This window comes from Dendrobates tinctorius, unplaced genomic scaffold, assembly GCF_039654945.1.
Source record: "Dendrobates tinctorius isolate UK_male_01 unplaced genomic scaffold, ASM3965494v1 ptg000226l, whole genome shotgun sequence".
NCBI classification, from domain to species: domain Eukaryota; kingdom Metazoa; phylum Chordata; class Amphibia; order Anura; family Dendrobatidae; genus Dendrobates; species Dendrobates tinctorius.
The window spans coordinates 1,145,371-1,164,159 of NW_027361893.1; the positions used below are offsets into that span (position 1 = coordinate 1,145,371).

Below are 18,789 nucleotides of genomic sequence, written 5' to 3' on the forward strand. Positions count from 1 at the left end.
CACTCGTCAAACATAGTGTTTGACGAGTGTAACCAACTTTTTACTACTGAGGCCGCCTATGCAGCATCAGTAGTAAAAGATGGAATGTAAAAAATAATAAAAAATAGTGTTATTCTTACCTTCCGATGTCCCGCGCATCCGTTCCCAGTAATCCTTTGCGAAAATGCCCGCGATGACGTCCGTTCTCGCGGTTATTCGCGATGACGTCGCGCGAATGACCGCGAGACTTCGCGATCCCGCGAGAACGGACGCCATCGCGGGCATTTTCGCAAAGGATTACTGGGACCGGAAGCGTGGAGAGAGGCGGGAATGCTGCGCGGGACGCCGGAAGGTGAGAATAACAATATTTTTTATTTTAAATTCTATTTTTTACAGGGATATGGTACCCAAAGCCTGGAGGAGTTTCCTCTCCTCCGGACCGTGGGTACCATCCGCAATTGTTCTGCTTACTTTCCGCATGGTGTACACAGCCACATGCGGGAAGTAAGCGGAACAATGCATTCCTAAGGGTGCGGGATCACCGCGATTCCGCAAATGAGCATGCTGCGTTTTTTTACCGCAAAGCGATTCCGCCGCGGTAAAAACTGCAGCATTAGCACAGCATTGCGGAATCCCATAGGAATGCATGGGATGCTTATTTTTCGCGGTTAAACCGCCGCAGAAATGTGAAAAAAATGCCACGTGTGAACTCAGCCTTACCCTGGTATGCATAGCCCCCTCATCCCTACCCTGGTATGCGTGCCCCCTCATCCCTATCCTGGTATGCATGGCCCCCTCATCCTTACCCTGGTATGCATGGCCCCCTCATCCCTATCCTGGTATGCATAGCTCTCCCTCATCCCTATCCTGGTATGCATGGATCCCTCATCCCTATCCTGGTATGCATGGCTCTCCCTCATCCATGTCCTGGTTTGCATGGCCTCCTCATCGCTATCCTGGTATGCATGGCCCTTCATCCCTATCCTGGCAGGAATTATCGCCCTCATCCCTATACTAGTATGCATGGCCCCATCCCTATCCTGGTATACAGGGCCCCCATTTCATCCTGGTATACAGGGCCCCCCATCTCATCCTGGTATACAGGGCCCCCCATCTCATCCTGGTATGCAGGGCCCCATCAGAAAACATTAAAAAACACAAAATATTCCTTCTCTAGTTTTCTTCTGGACCTTTTTGTGCCCCGTTGTACACTCATTGCATGGGAGATGGATTCGTCGTGTGTTCGTTGTTTCCCATATACATCATTGTATTGACATCATATCTTGCACATGGATACAAGAATTGCAGTTTGGAGGACATCGTATTTCCCTATGTATTCTGCATTTTTTGCATGATTATCTGTATTCGGTTATTTTACAGTTTTATATATATATATATATGTATATGTGGAGTGGGGAATTATGCCCCGCATACTGACAGGGGATCCGGTTCTTTCAGTATCCTCTACCCATTATGCATTTTATAATCTGTTGTATGATCTCTGATTTTTGTTGTTTATTATGTTATCTTTATTCAGTGCTATTCTTTTGATGATTCATGTGTGCTTATGGTTTTTGTATATAACTAGCTCATGCCCATCTCTGTGTACTTTCTAATTGATATTGCCTGTTACTCTTGGGCTCTGGTTGTGCGCATGCCCGCTGTGCCTGCTTCTGTTCGGCTGTGGGGCGAGCGTCTCTACACGTCTCTCCTGGCCTCTGGGAATTTCCCCCTCCCCCTGGCCTTGGGCGATGTGTGACGCTTTGTCCCTGCATTGCCGGCGTTTGCTGTGCCCATCGCGCATGCGCCGCTCTAAACCATTCCCATTGGCTCACCGGCGGTCATGTGATCCGGTCACATGGTGCATAAGAAGGTCCTTCACCCTTCCCTGCGATACTTCCCTTGAGAAAGCGTGTGTTTAAACACGCGAAACGCGCGTCGGGCTTGCCCCTTACCTGGCCCTGGACTCATTCAGCCTCTGTCTCCACCTTTGGTAAGATACCGCTCTTTACATTCGGCGCACTTAGCGCCTCTGGTATACCCCCATACTCACATATTGCGGTGTAGCACTGTCCAGGTGGATGCTGTGCGGTGATACTTACCATTGAACTACACACATTTGTACGCCACGACATGCATGGTGGCTGTCTTTTTGCCCGGGGGTTTCTGTTCTTTTATCCTGCGGTGTTGCTATTTTCACGATTTTATCCATTACTATTTGTTATTATACTTGTTTGTACTTAACTAATAAAGATGACTACTTTTTTACTTCATTCACCCGTCTGCTCTATTTTTCTCCTTGCATGAACAGATTGCTCTTGGAGTGGGTGCTTTGTGGCTTCTTGCCTTAGGGGGGCTGTTGGTACAGCCTTACCTTTTTGTTGACATCTAGATAATGTCACTGAGGTTTGTGTTTACTAACTTGTTCTGTGTTTTTCACAGTTGTCCTCAGCCATATAATGGATTTTCGTGCTCGCGATCAGACTTGGCGTGCACTTATTAATGACACACTGCAGGATGACCCAGAAGGGGGACCTGAGGGTGTGAGTAGGGCAATTCAGGATACCATTAAACAATTTAAAGACCTTCTCCGTAAACGGACTCGAACCTGGTGGAATCATGCATTTCTTGAGAAATACCTCCTTAAGGACCTCATACCACGAGGACTACGCATACAGGTTTTTCCATCTTTTCCGATTCAAGATGATGTCTTTATTAACAATTGGGAAACCCTGGCTAATACATGTTCCAGGGGTTTCATGGAACTCCTGAAAAAAATGAATCAGGAATCATTAGCATCAATTGTATCTGAGATGGAAGCCTTGCAAGTAATTCTCCGTAGAGATATGGCTAGTGACGCCTTAAAGAAATTCAATGAGGAAATGGATGATCTCTCTCAAAAATGGGCACAAGAAATCCAGTCCACAAAGGCCAAAAAATTTCAGAGAGATGTGGAGGATAAGAAATTAGCACGCATGTATAAATGGCGTAACCCTCTGGACCGTTCTAGGCCTCAATACAGGAGCTACTCTCGTTCCAGATCTAGGTCAGCTTCTATCAGGTCCAACATTTCCGGTGAGAATGAAAATTGATCCAAGATTTATCCGGGTGTTGGTCTCTCTGGGTCTAACTCTACAATCAAACGTATCATGACTAGGCAAACTGCTAAAAATAAGTCCAACACTGGGAAGGCCCTCCAATCTCAGGGTGGCCTACAGGTACTTAATTTGTCTTCCCATACATTATCCAAAATACAGCTGGATGTTCTGTCGAGAGGCCTTTCTTTTTGTCCCACTAATTCTTTTCATTTTTTTACAGCCATGAAGGACCTGCATTTATTTTCTCGCAAACTTTTGCTGCGGAAATTGCATGCCAAGAAGACCTCCAGGGAGGTGATGAGTGAGGTCGAGAGAGAAGCTCTTCGCACTTTAGAGGAATTGCTTGATGAGCAGGCGACTCCATCTTCAAGTAGGTTTCCGTCTTCGATTTTGCCAAGGTCCGCAAAGTTCCCCCCCTTGTCGTTAAGTCCGGCTATTGAGGTCTTTACTAAACTAGTTTGTGAGGACTTCAAGGAATTATCAACTAAACGTCAATTTGATAATTTGACTCACGCTCAACGCACTGCTATTTTCGAATTACAATCTTTGCCTGATGTGGTTTTCAAACCGGCTGACAAGGGGGGGAACATTGTGGTATGGCCACATGATAAATATGAACGGGAGGCTTTCCGTCAACTTAGGGATACTGATACTTATCTTCGTCTGCCTTCCAATCCTCTTGCGACCTTCTCTCTCGACCTCCAATGCACCCTCATGGAGGCTCTGGATGATAATGTTATTTCCAAGCAGGTCTTTGATGGCTTGGTGGCCAAATACCCAAGAGTTCCAACTTTTTGATACCAAAGGTCCACAAGAATGCCCTCGACCCTCCTGGACGTCCCATAGTGTCCGGCGTTGATGGGTTATGTGACCCTATCTGCCAATTTATTGACTTTTATCTAAAACCGTTAGTAGAAACTTTGCCATCATACATACGTGACACTACGGACGCCCTGGTTAGGGTCGATGGCATTTCTGTGGACCAAGGGACTCTTCTAGTCACTGCCGACGTGGAGTCTATATACTTGCATTGGACATACTGATGGCATGAATGCGGTCCGCCTCTTCCTGGGTGCCTCCGACCTGGACGGCCCCTTATGTGGGCTCATCCTCGAGCTGTTGCACTTTATTCTTACCCACAATTTTTTTACTTTTAAAGATCAATTTTTATTGCAGCAACGTGGCACAGCCATGGGCGCGGCCTGTGCGCCCGCGTATGCCAATCTCTTCCTTGGCTCGTGGGAGAGATCTTTATTTGGCGACGCGGGCGTGCCGGCCGCTTCCCATGTGCTGTGTTGGCATAGATATATAGATATTTTCTTTTTGTGGGACGGATCGGTGCAGCAGCTCAGGGACTTTATGGAGATGCTGAACCATAATCATTTGAACATTCGTTTGACTTATTCATTTGATGCTGTCAAAATTAATTTTCTGGATATCACTGTGTGTTGATCACACTGGTCGCATCCAGACTGATGTTTATCGCAAACCAACATCAGTAAATTCTTTGGTTCATGCGTCTTCTGCCCACAATCCTTCCACCATAGGGGCTGTCCCGGTCGGACAGTTCTTACGGATGAGGTGGATCTGTTCGTCAGATGCCAAGTTTGAGATGCAATCGGCCGATTTGAAAACGCGTTTTTCGAGCCGAGGCTATTCCAACAGATGCATCAAAAAAGGTTACCTAAGAGCAAGAGCCACTCCACGCGGTAGTCTCTTGGTATCTCGTAACAGGGCCTCTCGACAGACCATGGATGGACGAATTAGGTTCATCTCTACATTTAACCATCAATGGGAAAACATGAGGCAGATCCTTACCAAACATTGGTCGATTCTTGGGACTGAACCTTCTTTGGGTTCATCGTTGGGACAATATCCCTCAATGACTGCAAGGTCAAGAAATCTCAGCGACCTTCTGGTGAGGAGTCACTATCTCCCAGTGTCGACTAATGTATTTGGGTCTAGGGGCCCTATACCTGGCTCCATACCTTGTGGTCACTGTCTTGCATGCACAAATGTCCTGCGCTGCGACACCTTCACCTCCTCCGATGGACGGAGACAGTTTGATATTCGCCATCGGATTTCATGCAGCAGCACAAATGTGATTTATTACGCCACATGTGGCTGCTCAAAAATCTATGTTGGTCTCACGTCGAGAGAACTTAGGAAGAGGGTGCGTGAGCATGTGCGGGACATTTGTGCGTCCAAGACAGTGACGGACTTTTCTCTTCTTAAGACTCTGCCTCGCCTTTTTCGGCAGTACCATAATGGTGATCCTACTTCCCTCAAAATTAGAGGCATTGATCAGGTCCATTTGGGGGTGAGAGGTGGCAACTATAAACGGAGACTGGCTCAAGTCGAAGCTAAATGGATTGTCACATTGGACACCCTGACCCCCAAGGGCCTTAATGAATCGTTATCTTTTGCCTCTTTTTTGTAGGTGATCCTTACTTTTTCTTAATATTCATGTATACATTTAAAAATACAATTTAAAAAAAACCCTTCCGTTTCATTTTATTTGCCCTTTCATGTCCCTCTGCTACCCCCCATTCCAGTGATTGGGGGTTTTTCTTTTGTTTTATTATAATACATTTTATTCATTGTTTTTATTTTTACTTTTCCTTCTCTAGTTTTCTTCTGGACCTTTTTGTGCCCCGTTGTACACTCATTGCATGGGAGATGGATTTGTCGTGTGTTCGTTGTTTCCCATATACATCATTGTATTGACATCATATCTTGCACATGGATACAAGAATTGCAGTTTGGAGGACATCGAATTTCCCTATATATACAGTGGGGCAAAAAAGTATTTAGTCAGTCAGCAATAGTGCAAGTTCCACCACTTAAAAAGATGAGAGGCGTCTGTAATTTACATCATAGGTAGACCTCAACTATGGGAGACAAACTGAGAAAAAAAAATCCAGAAAATCACATTGTCTGTTTTGTTTTCATTTTATTTGCATATTATGGTGGAAAATAAGTATTTGGTCAGAAACAAAATTTCATCTCAATACTTTGTGATATATCCTTTGTTGGCAATGACAGAGGTCAAACGTTTTCTGTAAGTCTTCACAAGGTTGCCACACACTGTTGTTGGTATGTTGGCCCATTCCTCCATGCAGATCTCCTCTAGAGCAGTGATGTTTTTGGCTTTTCGCTTGGCAACACGGACTTTCAACTCCCTCCAAAGGTTTTCTATAGGGTTGAGATCTGGAGACTGGCTAGGCCACTCCAGGACCTTGAAATGCTTCTTACGAAGCCACTCCTTTGTTGCCCTGGCGGTGTGCTTTGGATCATTGTCATGTTGAAAGACCCAGCCACGTTTCATCTTCAATGCCCTTGCTGATGGAAGGAGGTTTGCACTCAAAATCTCACGATACATGGCCCCATTCATTCTTTCATGTACCCGGATCAGTCGTCCTGGCCCCTTTGCAGAGAAACAGCCCCAAAGCATGATGTTTCCACCACCATGCTTTACAGTAGGTATGGTGTTTGATGGATGCAACTCAATATTCTTTTTCCTCCAAACACGACAAGTTGTGTTTCTACCAAACAGTTCCAGTTTGGTTTCATCAGACCATAGGACATTCTCCCAAAACTCCTCTGGATCATCCAAATGCTCTCTAGCAAACTTCAGACGGGCCCGGACATGTACAGGCTTAAGCAGTGGGACACGTCTGGCACTGCAGGATCTGAGTCCATGGTGGCGTAGTGTGTTACTTATGGTAGGCCTTGTTACATTGGTCCCAGCTCTCTGCAGTTCATTCACTAGGTCCCCCCGCGTGGTTCTGGGATTTTTGCGCACCGTTCTTGTGATCATTCTGACCCCACGGGGTGGGATTTTGCGTGGAGCACCAGATCGAGGGAGATTATCAGTGGTCTTGTATGTCTTCCATTTTCTAATTATTGCTCCCACAGTTGATTTCTTCACTCCAAGCTGGTTGGCTATTGCAGATTCAGTCTTCCCAGTCTTCTACAATTTTGTTTCTGGTGTCCTTTGACAGCTCTTTGGTCTTCACCATAGTGGAGTTTGGAGTCAGACTGTTTGAGGGTGTGCACAGGTGTCTTTTTATACTGATAAGTTTAAACAGGTGCCATTACTACAGGTAATGAGTGGAGGAAAGAGGAGACTCTTAAAGAAGTTGTTACAGGTCTGTGAGAGCCAGAAATCTTGATTGCTTGTTTCTGACCAAATACTTATTTTCCACCATAATATGCAAATAAAATGAAAACAAAACAGACAATGTGATTTTCTGGATTTTTTTTTCTCAGTTTGTCTCCCATAGTTGAGGTCTACCTATGATGTAAATTACAGACGCCTCTCATCTTTTTAAGTGGTGGAACTTGCACTATTGCTGACTGGCTAAATACTTTTTTGCCCCACTGTATGTATTCTGCATTTTTTGCATGATTATCTGTATTCGGTTATTTTAGTTTTATATATATATATGTATATGTGGAGTGGGGAATTATGCCCCGCATACTGACAGGGGATCCGGTTCTTTCAGTATCCTCTACCCATTATGCATTTTATAATCTGTTGTATGATCTCTGAATTTTGTTGTTTATTATGTTATCTTTATTCAGTGCTATTCTTTTGATGATTCATGTGTGCTTATGGTTTTTGTATATAACTAGCTCATGCCCATCTCTGTGTACTTTTTAATTGATATTGCCTGTTACTCTTGGGCTCTGGTTGTGCGCATGCCCGCTGTGCCTGATTCCGTTCGGCTGTGGGGCGAGCGTCTCTACACGTCTCTCCTGGCCTCTGGGAATTTCCCCCTCCCCCTGGGCGATGTGTGACGCTTTGTCCCTGCATTGCCGGCGTTTGCTGTGCCCATCGCGCATGCGCCGCTCTAAACCATTCCCATTGGCTCACCGGCGGTCATGTGATCCGGTCACATGGTGCATAAGAAGGTCCTTCACCCTTCCCTGCGATACTTCCCTTGAGAAAGCGTGTGTAAACACGCGAAACGCGCGTCGGGCTTGCCCCTTACCTGGCCCCGGACTCATTCAGCCTGTCTCCACCTTTGGTAAGATACCGCTCTTTACATTCGGCGCACTTAGCGCCTCTGGTATACCCCCATACTCACATATTGCGGTGTAGCACTGTCCAGGTGGATGCTGTGCGGTGATACTTACCATTGAACTACACACATTTGTACGCCACGACATGCATGGTGGCTGCCTTTTTGCCCGGGGGTTTCTGTTCTTTTATCCTGCGGTGTTGCTATTTTCACGATTTTATCCATTACTATTTATTATACTTGTTTGTACTTAATAAAGATGACTACTTTTTTACTTCATTCACCCGTCTGCTCTATTTTTCTCCTTGCATGAAGATTGCTCTTGGAGTGGGTGCTTTGTGGCTTCTTGCCTTAGGGGGGCTGTTGGTACAGCCTTACCTTTTTGTTGACATCTAGATAATGTCACTGAGGTTTGTGTGTTTACTTACCTATCCTGCGCTCCCTCGCAGCGTCCTGCTCCGATGCAGCAACTGCTTTATGCTTGTAAGCAGCACATGGCGGGGACGTCATGTACTGGTCACAAGCAGAGCACAGCTGCCGGAGTACTCACCGTGACTGTGCGCACAGAAAGCAGCGAGTATTCTTTCCTCTTCAGTAGTGCGCAGTGTCAGCCACCGGCTTCCTGCTGCTGCAGGTGGTCACGTGTGCCGCAACTTAAGAGAAATGAATATTCATTGGATTCATCATTCATTCACCAGGAGACTATTTAGTATTGAACTATATTTAAGTGAGACTAGAGGAAGAAAACCCTAAAATCACGTATCATGTTATCCGAAACAGTCAGCCACATATTGGCCGACCCCAAACTATATACTTTTAAAGTTAAGTGTTCCCTGAGCAGTATATACGTTATTGTCACATACTATCTATTCCTGACACTGGAGTGGCTTATAAACTTTCAGAGATAATTTCCATATTCATACTAAATAATGGCACAGATCTCCCAGACATTATGACTGCACATATCCCTAGTCTTTATAACGATATTGCAATCATTCCGACAGGCCGCAGCATGGCCATTAGTTAGAAGGTGCTAATGATCTTTGGAGCAGGTAAGTTTTCCCTGAGTGGTACATATTGGGCCGTCTGAAAACTGAGTTTAGTCTAGGACAATTTGTCTGCACTACTAATTAACAGCTGTTACATTACCAAACTAGGGCAGTCCCTATAGGAGAAAAACACAAGAATTATACTGTATTGTCACACACTATCTATTCCTGACACTGGAGGGGCTTATAAACTTACACAGTATATAGTTTGAGGTCTGGGATCTGCCAATATGTGGCTAGTTTTCTGACTGTTTCGGATAACATGATTTTAGGTTTTTTTTGTCTAGTCTCGCTTGAATATAGGTCAATATTAAAGAGTCTCCTGCTGAGTCGCCTTTGGTGAGGACGATGAAACCCGTAGAAATGAGAGGTTTGGAGAGTGAGTGTGTATACGTCACCTCACCCTATACACTGAACTGTGGGGTATATGTTTTTTCTATTAGTCACCTACTGACTAACCTTCAGGGGGTGAATTATGTGTATAGATTTACATTTGGAATTAATAAAGTTGTTTTATCCTTTTGGCAGCGAACATGAGGAATGACAAGAGACAACCCATTTAAGAAGATTCAATTTTGGTCAAAACTATTCCAACATTATGAATATAAAAAGGCTTCTCCCCTATGTGACGTCTCTGATGTTTATTAACAGTTAATTTCCAAGTAAAATATTTCCCACATTAAGAAAATGAAGAAGGCTTCTCCTCTGTGTGACTGCTCTGATGTCTAACAAGAAGAGTTTTCTGGTTAAAACATTTCAAACATTCTGAACAGGAAAAAGGCTTCTCCCCTGTGTGAGTTCTCTGATGGCGATCAAGAACCGATTTCAATTTAAAACATTTTCCACATTTTGAACATGAAAAAGGTTTCTCCCCTGTGTGAGTTCTCTGATGCTTAACCAAATCTGATTTCTGGATAAAACATTTCCCACATTCTGAACATGAAAAAGGCTTCTCCCCTGTGTGAGTTCTCTGATGGCGATCAAGAACCGATTTCAATTTAAAACATTTTCCACATTTTGAACATGAAAAAGGTTTCTCCCCTGTGTGAATTCTCTGATGCTTAACTAAATCTGATTTCTGGATAAAACATTTCCCACATTCTGAGCATGAAAAAGGCTTCTCCCCTGTGTGAGTTCTCTGGTGGTTAACAAAAGCTGATTTTTGTGCAAAACATTTCCCACATTCTGAACATGAAAAAGGCTTCTCCCCTGTGTGAGTTCTCTGGTGATTAACCAAATATGATTTCTGGTTAAAACATTTCCCACATTCTGAACATGAAAAAGGCTTCTCCCCTATGTGGGTTCTTTGGTGTAGCGCAAGTTTCCATTTATGGTTATAACATTTCCCACAATCTGAACATGAAAAAGGCTTCTCTCCTGTGTGAGTTCTCTGATGCTTAACCAAATATGATTTCTGCTTAAAACATTTCCCACATTCTGAACATGAAAAAGGCTTCTCCCCTGTGTGAGTTCTCTGGTGATTAACCAAATGTAATTTCTGGCTAAAACATTTCTCACATTCTGAACATGAAAAAGGCTTCTGCCATATGTGAGTTATTTGGTGTTGCTCAAGATTCCCTTTATGGTTAAAACATTTCCCACATTCTGAACATGAAAAAGGCTTCTCCCCTGTGTGGGTTGTTTGGTGTAGCGTAAGATTCCATTTTCTGTTAAAACATTTCCCACATTCTGAACATGAGAATGACTTCTTTGCTTTATGAGCAGTTTGTTTTTTATTGCCTCTTTTGTGACTTTGATTTTCCTTTGTAGTCAGTAATGAATCAGAAGATGGGACCTGTTTCATAGGATCAGATGACAGATCTTTGCTGTGAATGGATGATGATATATCTGGAGTAACAGCAATCACTTCAGTTGTATCTTGTAGGATCTCAAGATAATCTGATTTAAAAATTGAAGATGTCAGCTGTCCCTCTGATCTCCTGGTACAGTCATCTGCTAAGATAAAAAAAACGGATTACTTACCGGTAATACTCTTTTGTAGAGTCCACGACAGCACCCACTGAGAGAGGGGATCCGCCCCAGGAACAGGAAACCTACAGAGAGATAAATGGGGCGGTCCCCCTCGCTCCCTCAGTTTGTATTACCGAGAACAACGGAGGAACCGCCATACATGTTTTAGTCATTTTGCTTGGGCGATTCATATATCTTACCCATATAGCCTTTAGATTCGCTAAGTTTAATCACATATTAAATTCTAACTACAATCTCCACCACCAAGGAGACCCATGTGTGAAAAAATTTTTAACGGGGGGGGAAGTGAGCGGGTGCTGTCGTGGACTCTACAAAAGAGTATTACCGGTAAGTAATCCGGTTTTTCCTCTTCGCCACGACAGCACCCACTGAGAGATTTCCAGAGATAATCACTTGGGAGGGCACACCGTGTTAAGGACCGATCTACCAAAGGTCAAATCCTCTGTAGAGGACAAATCTAGTCTATAGTGACTATAGAAGGTAGATGGAGAAGACCAGGTTGCAGCCTTACATATTTGTTCAATTGGGACGTTTGCCCTCTCGGCCCAGGAGGATGATATGGCTCTAGTAGAGTGCGCCTTAATCCCCAGCGGAGGTTCTTCTCCTTTAGCCAGATATGCCATTGTGATCACATCTCTGATCCATCTGGATAATGTGCCTGTTGTGACTCCAGACCCCTTTCTGCTGCCCTGGAAGGAGACAAAAAGAGACCTACTCTGCCTCCAGGGACTGGTCCTATCAAGGTAGGCTAGTACCGCTCTTCTTACATCTAAGGTGTGATATTTCACCTCGTCCTGGTTTGACGGGTTCTCATAGAAGGAAGGTAGGCATATCTCCTGAGACCTATGAAACTTAGTTGCCCGTTTGGGAAGGTAGGCCGGGTCTGTTTTCAAAATCAGTCTGTCTCGAGTTATTGACAGGAACGGAGGGTCTACTGATAAAGCATGAAGATCACTTACTCTTCTAGCTGATACTAAAGCTACTAATGTAGCAGTTTTTAATGAGAGGCACTTCACCGATGTCGAGCTTATGGGCTCAAACGGGGCCTGAGTAAAGGCATCCAAGACCAGAGTAAGGTTCCATGCCGGAAGCCGAGGAATATGCACCGGTTCTGACCGTTGACAAGCTGAAACAAAACGGTTTACCCATCTATTTGCTGCCACGTTATAGTTAAATAGAGCTCCTAGGGCCGATATATGGACCTTTAGAGTATTAAATGAGAGGCCCAATTCTCGGCCTCTTTGAAGAAACTCTAAGATGGGCGTAATGGGTACTTCACCGGCTAGCTCTGCTGGGTGAAAAGCTAGGAATTTCCTCCACACCTTAGCGTATATTTTTGTAGTAGACTCTTTCCTACTTTGCAGCAGGGTATTAATTAGGTTTTCAGAAAAGCCCTTCTGCTTCAATAGTTCCCTTTCAAATTCCAGGCCGCTAGGTGTAGGGCTTTGGCCTGTGGATGGTAGCAGGGTCCCTGCGAGAGAATGTCCTGGTGCAGCGGCAGGATCCATGGGTCGGTTATTGACATGGCTCTCAGCCATGAAAACCACGGCCCTTTTGGGCCAAAACGGGGCTATCAAGATGACCCTCGCCCTCTCTTGTCTTATTTTCCTGATTACCGATGGAAGTAGAACCATTGGAGGAAAGGCATAGGCTAGCCGGAATGCCCAGGGTGCTTGGAGGGCATCTAGAATGTCTGGGTTGTCTGACCTGTAGAGCGAAGCGAACCTCTTTACGCGTCTGTTGGCTCTGGTAGCAAACAGGTCTATTTCCGGTCTGCCCCATTCTGTCGCTATTGTCTCGAAGACGTGTCCGCTGAGGACCCACTCGCCCTGATATAGGACCTGGCGACTGAGATAGTCTGCTTGAGAGTTGTCCACTCCTCTTATGTGGAGTGCCGACAAGGAGTGAAGATGTACCTCGGCTATTTCTAGGATCTCTTCCGCGATAGACATCAACGGTCCCGACCGCGTACCTCCCTGTCGGTTTACATAGGCTACCGCGGTGGTATTGTCTGTCTGGATTCTCACGTGGGTTCCTCTTAACTGCGGGAGAAATTGAGATATCGCATAGTAAATTGCTTTTAGCTCCTTTACATTAGAGGAGGTTTCTATCTCATGTTTACCCCACCGGCCTTGTGTCATGTGCTCCTCCAGGTGGGCCCCCAGCCCCAGGGGCTAGCATCCGTGGTGAGCACCTTGGAGGGAGTTACCCACCATTGCACTCCCTTAGACAAATTGGTAAGATTTAACCACCACTTTAGGGATTTAACAACTTCTGGTGATAGGGACATCCTCCCTTTCAACCGCCCCTGCAGTCTCTCTGTTTCCTGCAGAATAGTCCACTGTAGTGTTCTAGAGTGGAACTGGGCCCATTGCAACGCTGGGATGCACGATATCAGGGACCCCAGCAAAGACATACCCTGTCTTAATGATATTACGGGTCTTTCTGTAGTATTCTGTATCTTATTGATTATGGCCACTGCTTTAGCGTCTGGCAGAAAGCATTTCTGACTTACAGAATCTACTTGCAGGCATAGGAACCTCTGACAGGTAACTGGTTCTAGTCTGGACTTCTCCCAGTTGATTAGCCATCCTAGCGTTTGTAGGGATGAGATAATCTTGGTCATTCTTGTTTTGCACTGAGAAACAGAATTCCCCACTACAAGCAGGTCGTCCAAGTAAGGGACCACTAGTGTGTCATTCAGCCTTACATACGACATCACTTCCAGCATCAATTTGGTAAATACCCGAGGAGCCATGGATAGCCCGAATGGCATTGCCATAAACTGGAAATGCTGAACCCGACCCTTGAACCAGACCGCTACCCGCAGGATCTTCTGGTGCTCTTGGTATATGGGTAGATGGTAATGGGCATCCTTTAGGTCCAAAACTGCCATGTAACACCTGGGAAACAAGTTTTATTGCAGAATTTATTGACTCCATCTTAAATGGCCTCGGCCTTAAGAAGGTATTAAGCTTCTTTAAATTTATTATGGTCCTAAAAGAGCCATCTGGTTTTGGGACTAAAAATAGAGGAGAATAAAAGCCCATTCCTTCTTCGTCCCCTGGGACCTCTATTAGAACCTGTTTAGTTAGTAATACTGCAATCTCCATCTCCAGTGCTTCCTGCTGTATCTGGGACTTCATGGAAGTCAATAGGAAGAAGTTCGGTGGATTCCGAACAAATTCTAGTTTTAGGCCTGATGAGACTATATCAATGGCCCATGGGTTTGATGTTACCTTCCCCCATTGGTGGCTGAATTTCAGTAGTCTGCCACCTACCGGTGTACTGGTATTAGCGGAACCTGTCTCCTCTGAAGGGACGCTTCCCGAATAGATTGCCCCTCTGTTTGGGGTCCTTATTTCCCCAGCGATCCTGGGGTTTAAAGTCCTTCTTTTTGCCAAACGGTGGCTTTCTGTAGGACCTCCTATTGAAGGGAACATACGGGTTAGGAAAACCTTTTTTTCTCTCCCCCGCTTTTGTTAAAATCTCGTCCAGTTCCGTGCCAAATAGGTACTTACCCTGGCAGGGTATAGCACACAGTTTAGTTTTTGTCTGCGTGTCCCCTTTCCAACCTTTCAACCATAAGGCCCGCCGGCCTGCATTGGTTAGCCCCGCTGCTCTAGCCGATAAACGGAGAGAGTCCGCCGAGGAATCGGAGAGGAAGGCCGCTGCTCCTTTTATGAGGGGCATAGAGGACAGGAGTTTATTCCTGGCCACTCCGTTTTTAATATTGTCCTCTTGGTCATTTAGCCATACTAACAATGATCTTGCTGTGCACGTGGCTGCTATTGCGGGCTTAAAAGCTGCCGCACATGCTTCCCAGGATCGTTTAAGGAGTGTATCGGTCTTACGATCTGATGAGTCAGCCAAAGTTCCTGAATCCTCTACCGGCAGGGAGGATCTACGAGAGGTAGAGGCCACCGCCGCATCCACTTTGGGGGCTCTCGATCAAGCTGTCAATTCCTCATCGTCAAACGGATATTTACGCTTTGACGTTAAGGGCAGGAAGGTTTTCTGCCCGTTTTTCCCACTCCCTTTTCACCAGCTCTTTTATAGCTGGGACCACTGGGAATGCTCGGACCTTCCTACGGGATATGCCTGCGAACATTATGTCTTGTGGAGTCTTGGGGTCCTTACTCTCAGGTTGCCCCATGGTATTTTGGACAGACTTAACTAAGTTACTGACGCTGTCCGTAGGAAAACACGCCTGCTCCTCATCCTCTGAGGAAGGGTATTCCTGGGATCTATCAGAGTCTAGCTCCCCGGATTCTGATGGCGACCTTGACGCCGGCGAAGCGCCTCCTCTTGGTGAACTTATCTGTCTCACGGAGGAGTGACCCCCCAGACTACTGGTGCTGCCCAAGGCCCGTAACTCTTCCCTAATTATCGCTCGGATATCCTCTTTTTTCCGTGAGGATTCCTCTTGTAAGGCCTCCTCAATACATGCTTGGCATAATCTTTTAGGGTGGCCGTCTGGGAGGGGCTGAGAACAGAAGGCACACTCTCTATTTTTCGCCTTCTCTGTTCTTTTGGCCTAAAGGGGGTATGGACCAGAAAAAAGAGGGCCATCAGTTATTTATTCTGACTAAACACACTCACCCGTGAGTCTCGTCAGCAAACTACCGGCTGCGGGGTCCGCGCCTCAAGCTGAGGCGAGGCGTGGGATGATTTCTTCTCCTTCCGTTTTTTCTCCAGGGGCTCAATTTGCCTGGATGGTCCACTAGATTCCTTCCTGGAGTTGCCACTTCTTCTGGTGCTGCTGCTTCTCCTAGTAGCACCGCTTTGTCTGCTGCCATGTGGGGATTCCACTGGCTGACTTAGCGGGAGCGAAGCTGGGTCATCTATGGATGACATGACTGCGCACTGGCGCTGCCTCCGTGGCTTCCTTTTATAATCTTACCATTTTTTTTTTTTTTTCCTCCTCCATTTTTTTTTTTTTTTAGCCTCTTCTGCGCATGCGCGGGCGTTCTCTCGCGAGCGCCGCCTCCTGCGCTGATCCCGGAAGTCCTCCATGCTCCTACTTCCGGGTTGCCTGCGAGCGCTGATGCCGCGGCCCCGACAGTGACCCACGCACACGGCCCCCACGTTAACCCCTGCAGGTATGACCCCCGGTAGCGCTGCCTGGCACAACGCTCAGGCTCTTCTGTCTCTCTCGGGGGGGGGGGGGGGGGCGCGGCCACCATCCGTGACATGCCTAATGGCACTGTGTAATGCGATTCGTCCCCTTCCTGGGGGGGGGGGGGAATATACGCCCCTGTCCCCTTAGTGAGCCTTGGCACCATCTTACCTCCGGCCTCACCTGCATTACCAGCCCTGGGGGGGGGGGGGGGAACCATCACCTCTCCGCCCGACGCTGCCTCCGGTCCTGGGGCCCCTGCTGCTCATATTATGCAGGCAGGCGGCTACCAGACCAGGTATCCTCTTCTGCGGGTTCCTTCCTAGGAACAGGAAACCAAACTGAGGGAGCGAGGGGGACCGCCCCATTTATCTCTCTGTAGGTTTCCTGTTCCTGGGGCGGATCCCCTCTCTCAGTGGGTGCTGTCGTGGCAAAGAGGAAAAAACAATTATTATTTTCTAATAAAATATCCTTGAGTTTTATATTTATGAACATTTCTACTTAAACTGTCCATAAAAATGGCAAGCTATGTAAAAAACTTTATTTACCAAGACAATGACTGTTCACAGTCTAATAGAAAACCTTGTTGGATGAACCAGTAGTGTGTGGTGTTCAACTGTTTGTTCATTCTGCCTCCCAAATATCAAATAAAAAGGAACCAATCAATGTTATGTAGGTGAAAATAATACCAATTCTCATCTAACAAAAACAAGTCCCCACTCAGGTCCATCATCTGTCAGTGGAAAACACGGGTATTACATACCTGGTTATGTGTTTTTTCATGAGACATGACGGCACCACGAGAGAGGGGATCCGCCCAACAAGAACAGGAAGCCTTCAAGATAAAAGGGGCGGTTCCTCTCTCCGCATCAGTTGTTTTACAGAGCACGAGAGGAACTCCGCAGATCAGTGTACATATAAATAATACATCCTTTATACTACTAAATTTCCAACACCCAAGGGAGTGTATAATGTTAATAATGCACCCAACTAATGATGTGAGCAATAGGGAGGGAATATAAGGGTGCCGTCATGTCTCATGAAAAAATACATTACCAGGTATGTAATACTCGTGTTTTTCCATTCTACAGTCATGGCCAAAAGTTTTGAGAATGACACAAATATTAATTTTTACAAAGTCTACTGCTTCATTTTTTCTAATGGCAATTTGCATATACTCCAGAATGTTATAAAGAGTGATCAGCTTAACAGCAATTACTTGCAAAGTCAATATTTGCCTAGAAAATGAACTTTATCCCCCAAAACACATTTCAACATCATTGCAGCCCTGCCTTAAAAGGACCAGCTAACATCGTTTCAGTGATTGCTCCATTAACACAGGTGTGGGTGTTGATGAGGACAGGGCTGGAGATCAATCTGTCATGATTAAGTAAGAATGACACCACTGGACACTTTAAAAGGAGGCTGGTGCTTGGCATCATTGTTTCTCTTCTGTTAACCATGGTTATCTCTAAAGAAACACGTGCAGTCATCATTGCACTGCACAAAAATGGCCTAACAGGGAAGAGTATCGCAGCTAGAAAGATTGCACCTCAGTCAACAATCTATTGCATCATCAAGAACTTCAAGGAGAGAGGTTCCCTTGTTGCCAAAAAGGCTCCAGGGCGCCCAAGAAAGACCAGGAAGCGCCAGGACCGTCTCAAAAGTGTTTCAGCTGCGGCATCGGGCTACCAGCAGTGCAGAGCTTGCTCAGGAATGGCAGCAGGCAGGTGTGAGTGTATCTGCACGCACTGTGAGGCGGAGACTCTTGGATCAAGGCCTGGTCTCTAGGAGGGCAGCAAAGAAGCCACTTCTCTCCAGGAAAAACATCATGGACAGACTGATATTCTGCAAGAGGTACAGGGAGTGGACTGCTGAGGACTGGGGTAAAGTCATTTTCTCTGATGAATCCCCTTTTCGATTGTTTGGGACATCTGGAAAACGGCTTATTCGGAGAAGACCAGGTGAGCGCTACCACCAGTCTTGTCTCATGCTAACTGTCAAGCATCCTGAAACCATTCATGTGGGGGGTGGCTTCTCAGCCAAGGGAATGGGCTCTCTCTCAGTCTTGCCTAAAAACACAGCCATGAATAAAGAATGGTACCAGAATGTCCTCCAAGAGCAACTTCTCCCAACCGTCCAAGAGCAGTTTGGCGATCAACAATGCCTTTTTCAACATGATGGAGCACCTTGCCATAAAGCAAAGGTGATAACTAAATGGCTCAGGGAACAAAACAGAGATTTTGGGACCATGGCCTGGAAACTCCCCAGATCTTAATCCCATTGAGAACTTGTGGTCAATCATCAAGAGACGGGTGGACAAACAAAAACCTTCAAATTCAGACAAAATAAAAGCATTGATTTTGCAAGAATGGACTGCTATCAGTCAGTATTTGATCCAGAAGTTGATTGAGAGCATGCCAGGGAGAATTGCTGAGGTCCTGAAGAAGAAGGGTCAACACTGCAAATATTGACTTGCTGCATTAACTCATTCTAACTGTCAATATAACCTTTTGCTACTCATA

The 18,789-nt window shown here is 45.7% G+C and overlaps 1 protein-coding gene across 3 annotated transcripts in view; it reads right to left on the reverse strand.

Annotated features, from left to right (window-relative positions):
* Window positions 1-9,706: 9,706 nt before the first annotated feature.
* LOC141059280 (uncharacterized) overlaps window positions 9,707-18,789 on the reverse strand; it is a 70,215-nt gene continuing 61,132 nt past the window's right edge. For 2 of the 3 annotated variants that reach the window (XM_073555589.1, XM_073555590.1), the window contains exon 7: window positions 9,707-11,109. In XM_073555589.1, coding sequence (XP_073411690.1) covers window positions 9,833-11,109 — 1,277 coding nt within the window. In that variant the 3' untranslated portion in view covers window positions 9,707-9,832. The remainder of the gene's footprint in view (window positions 11,110-18,789) is intronic. The other variant, XM_073555591.1, reaches the window with a different exon arrangement.